The 9,250-nt window shown below is 46.3% G+C and overlaps 1 protein-coding gene across 1 annotated transcript in view; it reads right to left on the reverse strand.

Moving 5' to 3' along the window:
• Positions 1-8,093, reverse strand: part of SDK1 (sidekick cell adhesion molecule 1) — a 163,217-nt gene extending 155,124 nt beyond the window's left edge. Inside the window, exon 1 of the mRNA XM_025204581.1 lies at positions 7,963-8,093. Coding sequence (XP_025060366.1) covers positions 7,963-8,035 — 73 coding nt within the window. The 5' untranslated portion in view covers positions 8,036-8,093. The remainder of the gene's footprint in view (positions 1-7,962) is intronic.
• Positions 8,094-9,250: the final 1,157 nt, after the last annotated feature.

A 9,250-nucleotide genomic window follows, 5' to 3' on the forward strand; every position in this document is an offset into this window, starting at 1 on the left:
TCCTTTTCCTGGAGCAAATCCGTTTAATTTGTTTATTGCTAGTGTAAACGTCACTTGAGAGTGCTTAACTCGAGCATCTCGATCTAGTGAACAGTTTGATTCAACAACAAGGCCTATTAATCTCCCCGGCACCTTGGGGCTCCGCTCTGTTTATACGCTGCATCTGTAGAATACTTTATTTATTCTTTTTCCTCTCCTGGTGGAAGATAAAAGATCTGGCAGGAAGAGAGATTAAACTGAAAACTAATATAAACGAACCCTATTCATCTCCTGGGCACTCTGATTTGTAAAGAAAAGTGGTTTGGGGAGGATTTGCTTGCTCATGGAGCAGTGGATACAGCAAGTTTGCAGAGTATCTTTAAAATTTAAATGGCAATTCTTCTCTTGACAATCAATAAACCAAACACTTTGAAAGCCCGCTCTTCTATCTTAAAACACATACAAAGCCAGAATTGCAAAGGAGCTTGTTTCACCATGTAGAAGGGCAATTCAGACATAAAAAAATGTTCCATAAAAATTTCAACACCCACCTCCCTTTTCCCCAGGGATTATTGTCACTCTTCTGGCATAGAAAGCTAGGAGGAGTCACATGGTGACAAACTTGCCAGGTCAAACTATTAAATCAACCTCCATTATACTGAACAGCCAGCACTAATCTCATTTAACTTAAGCTGCCCAGAACATACTTTGAGCGCTGCTTGCTCCCTCTGCCCCTGTAATTGCTGTTGGCTGTAAAATTTTCACTTGTAGTTGTCGGGGCTCCTCCAATGTGCTGGCTATTTTTTAATTATGCTGTTTTTTCCCTCCCTATGTTAAACTGCTTGAGACTAAGAAAGTGAAGAACAGCTCTATATTTTGCTGTTTCAATTTCTGGTTTCAGGACTTAATTTGTGTATGTCAAAGGATTTCCGTTCTGCATGCACTTGTGGCAGGTGATCACTGAGAGGTATTCTAAATCTGCTTCTTATTCTTACCAGGTATCTACTGAGTTGAAAGACCTCCCAACACAAAACTGAAATCCTGTACCTCTCTTCTTTACAGATACAGGACTATTGCTCAGGTGCCTTTTATTTTAATGAAATGTTTACAAAAAATGTGGGGTCAGGAAGTGCAAGCCCCCGCTATTGTATGCAACCACATCACGTTATCCCGATTGCAGGCTCCATCTTAATTACTTAGCATCTTTGACTCCATTACTCCTTTTGGAAGGTGGTTCTCTAACCTCGCTGCCCCGACAGTCAGAAATCTTCTTATAATTTCCATCTTAAATTAATTCACGGTCAGTGTCTACTTAAGTCTTCTTGCGCTAACATTGGCTCCTTAGCCTAAATTACTCTCTTTCCTCCTGGACACAACAGGTGTATCCCTGTCCAGCCTTCAATTTGGTACACTGAACAGGCCAAACTCTCCAAGTTCTTGTACAGCACGGGCTATTGGAAGGTGCTGAGTTTTCTCTTGGCCCCCAAACACACCTCTGTTACAATAATTTCAAACTGTGAACTATTCGAGTGAGGACTGAACCACTCAGTGGGACTCCATTATTCCGATCTGATTTCAGAGAACTGCTTGGTCTAAGACCATTGAAACCAACAGCATCCTTGGAGAACGTCTTATGTGAATACGAGTCGGTTTTCAACAACAGCCATGGAGGCATACATGTTTAAACCTCAATCTTGCAAAGGCTAATGCACAATGCTTAACTGTAATCATCTAATTAATCCCACTGAGTTTAGTCAAACTACTCATGACTTAAAGTTAAGCATGCACATATGCTTTTGTAGGAAGAGGGCTTTAATACAGGCCTCCCTAGCACTTCACCTAGTGAATCTGAGTTATCCCATTAGGTCTCAAGACTCCTGATATCCAAGAACACAGCAGTCGTAACAGCAGCCTTCAGCTGAGCAGTGTTCAGCCGAGCGTTATAATGCACTTGTTACAACAGTTACCAATTAGCAATATGTTTTGATGAGCTCCAGAAACTTTCACACCTTCTCAATCAAGTAAATGGATCTCTTTGAAGATACTGCCACAAAATTCTTACGCGCACCACAACAGCAGCTAAACACAAGCCATTCAGAAATGATGACAGCAGTGCATACTGTTACCTGATGGTCAACAGGGATTCTCATCCTGGTATGTGTATAGAAGTGAATCCTTAATGATTGTACTTCCGTATTTTATCAATCAAAATGCATCATCTTTCCCATCTACTGCATCATGCCAAGTGCACAGACTTCATTATATACTAGAGGTGCACTGATACATTGGTCCGATATTGGATCGGCACCGATATAAAGAAAATCGACTGTATCGGAAATTGGCCTGATGTGGCTGATAATTTGGCCAATAAATGCCTGTGCGTGCATGGAGCTGCAGCGTGGCACACAGGCAGTGAGGAGCACAGCCCGGCAGCTTGGAGAGCTGTGTGCAGTTGGTAAGTCTCTTGTGGTGGAATGGAAGTGGGGAGGAAAGGGGGGGGCGGGGGAGATCAACACTGCCTGTGGTGAGGAAGGCAGTGGGGCTGGGACTGGGGCAGGCGCTGCCCAGCTGAGATGGGGCGGGTGCAGATGAAGCCATGGCTCGTCTGGGGGCAGCGGGTGGATGGGGTGACTTCTGCTGTGGCGCACACCCCAGGAGGGCATGGGAGGGAGGTGCATACCCCATGGATCTATGTGTGGCAGGGCAGGGCAGGCTGCAGCTGTGGGCTTGGGCTGGGCCTACACCAGGCTCTTTCCAGGGAGTCAGAGGTGGGTTGCGCTCGGGGCGGGCAGAGGCGGCGCTATAGGGGGGATATGGAGAAATTTGGGATGGCTGCAGCCCTTCCCATAGCCCCCAACCCAGTGCTGCCACTGCTCACCCCGAGAGCAGCCCTGCACAGCCCTGGCCCCAGCCCGCAGCTGCAGCCCGCCCTGCTCCGCCCTGCAAAGATGCAGGGGCACCCCTCCCCGCCCCCAATGCCCTCCTGGGGTGCACACAGCAGCAGGAACTGCTCCCCCATCCCGCGTCCCCTGGAGGAGCTGCAGGTCTGTCCTACATCCCATCCTGCTCTGGCTGAGCAGTGCCTGCCCCAGCTTCTTCACCATGGGGGGAGTTCATCTGGCCCCTCACATCCCTTCCCTCTCCCACCCCTTCCACCAAAACAGACTTACCAGCTGGACGCTGGTGTATCGGAAATCGGATTGGTATCGGCCAATATGCCTCCCTAAAAATCAGCCATCATTATCGGCCCCCAAAATCTCTACTGGTGCACCCCTATTATAAACATTAGAAGCCAGACTCTGTTCCACCTATTGGGCACGTAAATGGACCTGAGTACCTAAGGCAGACTCTATTCCCCATTGTTCAAGTCCCTGAAAAATCAGTTAATGCACAAGGTGGGTGGGTAATCTTCCTCCTTGCTGCTTTTCTGTGACTCAGTCTTAAGGGTGGGATGACTGCATTTTACAAAAGTTGATGCACAATGGCGTTTTCAGGCCTGGAGCTGTGTGGAATATAATCGCACTGAGGCACCTAAGTCCACTTTGATGCCTAATTGGTAGATGAGACTCTGGCCCTCCATACATTTGTTCAGCAGAGTCAGGTACATTTCAGGAATTCTTGTGTATGATTTGCTGCTGTTTTTCCCTCAATTAAAATCAGCTTTTATCTCTCTTTACTAAAGTAATACCAATGGAAAGGAGCTTTAATTTTAATCCATGCCAGGTAGAATGATCCACTTCTTTTCAATGCAGCCAGTAATTAGCGCCCAGAAATCTACACTCATTATTTTGAGCCTTCTTTGGCTAGCTTTCAGTAACAGATACCTTTATTACGTATTCACTGACTGTATGCATTCAAAAATATGTAATGGATGCTAAAGCTATTAGAAACGTATTCGCTCTGCAGCAACCCACAGAAAAATTAAGAAAATAAGGATACATCTTGGCAACTCCAACGCCGCAAAACAAACCCCATATATTTAAACTCTTTGCAAAAATCAAAAACAAAGTCTTCTGTGCATCCTTGGCAACCACAAAATAACATGGAGCCTCACCAACTTTTGTCTACATAACAGCAATCTGGGATTAGAATGCTTAACATATTGTACGGCTGATGACAGTAAAATAACTCCAAACACAAGCAAATGAGCTCATGGAGGGCATATGCAAAATCCTTGACAGTTTCTGTATCTGAAAAGACACCTGTGGCACAAAAGGAATTGGCAGCAAAAACCTGGAAAAAAATGTTTTTCTGTGCAAAACAAGAGAGACTTAGACTACAAACGTGTATGAGACAAAGCTATGTCAGCAGTGCAAGATCATATGTCAGTATTATTCAGAAACATCACTGAGACAAACTAGAAGAGACAATGCCCATAGTACCTCAAGTGGGAAATCTGTTGTTATTAACTAAGCCTGAACGATATACTTGTCTGATAAAGATAATGCTCAGAAACAGCATAATCCCTGCCCCCCCTCTCCCCCCCCCCCAAGCTGGAGAATGTGAAGCTATGTAAAAATGAATATAAGAAACACAAATCAAACTCATTGCTGACATTGCTTGCAGGCTTGCTGGCGTCTGTGGGACAATGGAAAACAAGCAAGAACTCAGATTTCCCCGTCTCCTATGTACACAAGTGACTGTGTAGCAAGGGGACACGAATGCAAGACAAATAAGGAGAAACTTGAAGACAAAACCTCAAAGCCGGGAGCGGCGGCGAATGTTCCCAGAAGGAAAGACAATTCTCCCGGGGCGAGAGGGTGCTCGGTTCACAGTCACTATGGCTTTTTGTTTGTTTGGCTTCTTGCAAATACACAGCTGAAGTATACACTTCTGTGATTTGTGATAATGAGATTCTCTCAGTGGTAGATTACAGTGCCATCAGCTAAAAATTATTGGATCTATCTCACGGTGTAGGAGAGTTCAGAGGATCCTGTGGTGTTTTGAAGGATCATTTGCATAATTTCTGTGGAGCTATTTCAGATTTTCACCGAGACTTTTACGGATTTTGCAAGGTGAACGACGGCAGTTTCCAGCTGATGGTGCCCTTGACACCTCTAGACTGGAATAGCACAACGCATCCCTAGCTGTGGCTACACCTGAGGCCGGCAAACTTCAGCTGGTAGAAGTTAAGGCTTCTTATCGTCTTACCAGTACCTCCTGCAGGGATCATATTGCTCCCATACTCCAGTGTCCTAAGGGGCCCCTGCCTACATCGGCTAGGAATCAGCCTTCAAGAATCTCCTAATGAGCTACGTCCATGGCAATGGTCCTATGAAGGACCTCAAAGCTTTATTGGGACTGGAGACCTGCACTTTGCCGGGTGGATGTCAAGATCATCATTACAGGACGTTGAAAGCTGAAGATCTTCATGTTCCAGCCTGCAAAGTGAAATCCTTAAAAGTGCTCCCAACATCAAACTCCCCAGGTGGCAAAATAGGTTTTATTCATTAAACTGTCACTGTTTAATGCAGAGGCTGGCAACCTAAGGCTTCTGGGCTGAATCTGGCCTGTGGACCTGTTGTGTCTGGCCCATGGAGTTGAGGGACTTTGGTGGCATTCAGTGGCAGGGGCTATGCCTGCCCCATGCCACAGTTGGGCAGTGGAGAAAAGTGGCAGTCAGCAGAAGTAGCAGTGATGGCAGCAGCCAGGCCCTAGTGCCAGCCCATCTTAGACCTGAGCTGTGTCAATCTGGCCTGCAGCTGGAAGACATAACCAGCTGCTGGTTTAACCTATATGCAGGGCTAATTTCCAGAGGGCAGAAAAAGTGTGTGGTTAGATCAGAATTGAAAAGATAACCAATAAACAGGGCAAAGAGGACTCTATGTGCCACACTGTTCAGTCAAACTCTAATGAGGCACTGGGAGTACAGCCTTGAAACACTGGCTGATTCTTAGCCAACTGGGAGTGACTAGGTTTTTGATATATGAGGCTAGAGGCCATTATAGTTTCATAGTAGCTCGGGTCAGGAGGGACCTGAACAGATAATCTAGCCTGACCCCCTGCCACAGGCAGGGATGAATGCTGGGGTCACAAAGGCAGGGATGAATGCTGGGTTCACAAGACCTCAGACAGGTAATCATCCAACCTCCTCTTGAATCTGCCCAAGGTAGGGGCGAGGACCACTTCCCTGGGAAGTTGGTTCCAGATTTTGGCCACCCTTGCTGGAAAATGTTGCCTTCTGATCTCCAACCTAAACCTATTCTCCATCAGCTTATGACCATTGTTCCTTGTCACCCCAGGTGGTGCTGGAGAGAAGAGGGCTCTGCCTATTTGCTGTTGATCTCCCCTGATGAGTTTGTAGGCAACCAGTAGGTCCCCCCTCAGCCTCCTCTTGCTGAGGCTGAACAGGTTCAGGTCCCTCAGTCTCTCCTTGTAGGGCCTGTCCTGCTGCCCTCTCACCAAGCGGGTGGCCTCCTCTGAACCCTCTCCAGGCTGGCCACATCCCTTTTGAAGTGCAGTGCCCAGTACAGGATGCAGTACTCCAACTGTGGCCTGACCAAAGTCACATAGAGGGGGAGGATCACCTCTCTGGACCGGCTTGAGATGCACCTTTGGATGCATGACAGGTATGGCTGCCCTTGCTGGCTGCGGTCTGGCATTGGCGGCTCATCTTCATCTTGAAGTCAATAATGACTCCAAGATCCCGTTCCGCCTCTGTGCTTTCAAGAAGGGAACTCCCCAGCCTGTGTGTAAGCTGTGGATTCCTTCTCCCAAGGTGCAGCACCCTGCATTTGTCTACGTTGAACCCCATCCTATTCTCATCTGCCCACTTTTGTAGTCTGTCTAAACCTAGTTGCAGCCTCTCTCTCCCTTCAAGTGTGTCCACCTCACCTCACATCTTAGTGTCATCAGCAAACTTGGACAGCGTGCTTTCCATCCCCTTGTCCAAGTCGCTGATGAAGATGTTAAACAGTGCGGGCCCAAGGACCAAGCCCTGGGGTACCCCACTGCTCACATCTCGCCAGGTTGAGTACAACCCGTCCACCACTACTCTCTGGGTGCGCCCCATCAGCCAATTTTTTACCCATCCAACTGTGCAGGCATCAATACCCCAGTTGCTTAATTTATTGATGATGATGGGGTGAGAGACAGTGTCAAAGGCCTTCTTAAAAGTCTAGAAAGACTATGTCCACGGCGACACCATCAACCAAGGATTTAGTTACTTGGTCATAAAAGGCAATCAGGTTGGTCAGGCAGGACCTGCCTTTGATGAACCCATGCTGATTGCCCCTGAGCATGATCTCCCCTGCAGGCCCCCCACAGATGTGCTCCTTGATGATCCTCTCCAAGAGCTTCCTGAGCACCGAGGTGAGGCTTACAGGCCTATAGTTACTTGGGTCCTCCTTTCTCCCTTTCTTGAAAATTGGGACCACATTAGCCAAATTATAATTTATGGCCACAAACCTCACTAACCTACTTAAAGGAAGGGTATTAAATAACAGCCAAGGGAAAGCAGAGGGTAATACATGAATCCTCATGAATATGAATGCGTATGTGGTAGGAGTCTTGAAGGCTGAGTGCACAAGTTATCCTTACCAACCCACGCTCAGCTGTTTTGGTGCACCATTAAAATAATGATTGATATTATCCAAGTGTCTGGAAGCGCTCACTGAGTTGGGTCTCCATTATACTAAGAATGTTTTTAATAGATTGACAAGATAGGCAAACAGAGGAAGAAATAAGTGATGTCCGTCTCCATTTTACAGGTGGGAACTGAGGCACCGAAGACATTGAAGTCACGGACCATTTCACTGGCAGAGTTGGGATGTGCAGAAACCACCAGACCATCCCTCTTTTTTTCCTAACTTTTGTGGTGTGATGTTAATCGAGACTAAAACCCAGCTGCTCCTATTCCCGGTCTCTCTCAGAATCGGAAAGTGGCAGTAGGATTTTGTCGACAGTTCTGGTAAAAGCTAAGCCTGGCATGAAGGTTGAATGATTAAGAACACAAGAGTGGGACTGTGTCATGGCTCTACTCACTGTTCTCAGACAGCTCCACCATGTAGTAGAGAACAGGGCTGTTTCCATCAAAGGGACGCACCCAGGAAAGCATCACGCTGCGGCTGTACGAGGCATTCAGCGCGGCCACAAGGTTCTGAGGAGGATGAGGGAGCTCGCTGAAAAAAAAAAAGAGAGAAAGAAAAACCCCACAAAAAATTAATCTACTCCTTACCCAGCCAAAAGCTAACAGGAGGTTAGACATTCATATGTCATCAGACTTGTAGAATGATAGATGTAAATGTACCAGAAGCCACTATAAAAAAAAATAACAGAGATCTCCAAATTATTCCCAACTTTGTCTTGTTTCTAAAATACAATTTATGCAGAGTCCTGAGGCTGACACGGTAACAGCTAATGGAACTGTTACTTAATGTGGAAAAATGCCAGTTTTCAAACCGCATTTTTTTAATTGAGACAACTTGGTCAGTAATTCTTTTTTACAACAATGTCATAATAACGGAACAACGGTAAAACATATAAACAGTATACCACATGGGAGATATGATTTAACACAGAATTTTTCATACTCAGGCAAGCAGAAGACACCGACACTATCCATATAGAGTTACTAATCAAAATTACCATATGTATTCTTACGCTACAGAACAGCTTGATTTACTAGAGGATGCAAGCTTATCTGTCATGGGTAGAATCTTTTCCTCATATAATAAGGATTTTTTGGGAGCACCCACGCAGAAAATGTAGAGAAAATGCCTGCAGAAAACCCCATGGAAAAGCTAAATGAAATGTTAAAAAAACAAACAAAACAGCAGCGCAATTAAAAAGTGTAATTTCTAAAAATAAATGCGATTTATGGAGAAATACTTCATTTGGATTCATTGGCTGAAATTGATGGAGGCTGCACAGCAGAGTGAGGAAATGAAATTGTGCTGCATTCATTAAATGCTCGTCTGAAAGACCTACAAAAACAGTATGAGTCCTCTAGCCAGTAGCTGTGCGAAGCTTCAGGTGGCGATTTGATTTGGAGGACATTCGGCCTGATTTGGTGGCCAAATCTCCAAATCCGAATCGAATCAGGGGACCGATAAAAAGGTCCGAATTGATTCGAAGCTCTCCGAATCTTCGGAAAAGATTTGGAGAGCTTCGATGATTTGGACAGTCCCTGGTGGCTGCAGCAGGGAGCTGCAGCTGGACACAGAGCTGGTAAGTAGGGGGCAGGGGAGGGGACCATGGGGCCCCCAGGCCCCATCCCCTCCCTGCTCCCCCAACCCCTGCCCACTCCCCCAGCCCACCCCACCATGGCTTC

The sequence above is a fragment of the Alligator sinensis genome, unplaced genomic scaffold (genome assembly GCF_000455745.1).
Source record: "Alligator sinensis unplaced genomic scaffold, ASM45574v1 scaffold402_1, whole genome shotgun sequence".
In the NCBI taxonomy this organism is placed as follows: Eukaryota; Metazoa; Chordata; order Crocodylia; family Alligatoridae; genus Alligator; species Alligator sinensis.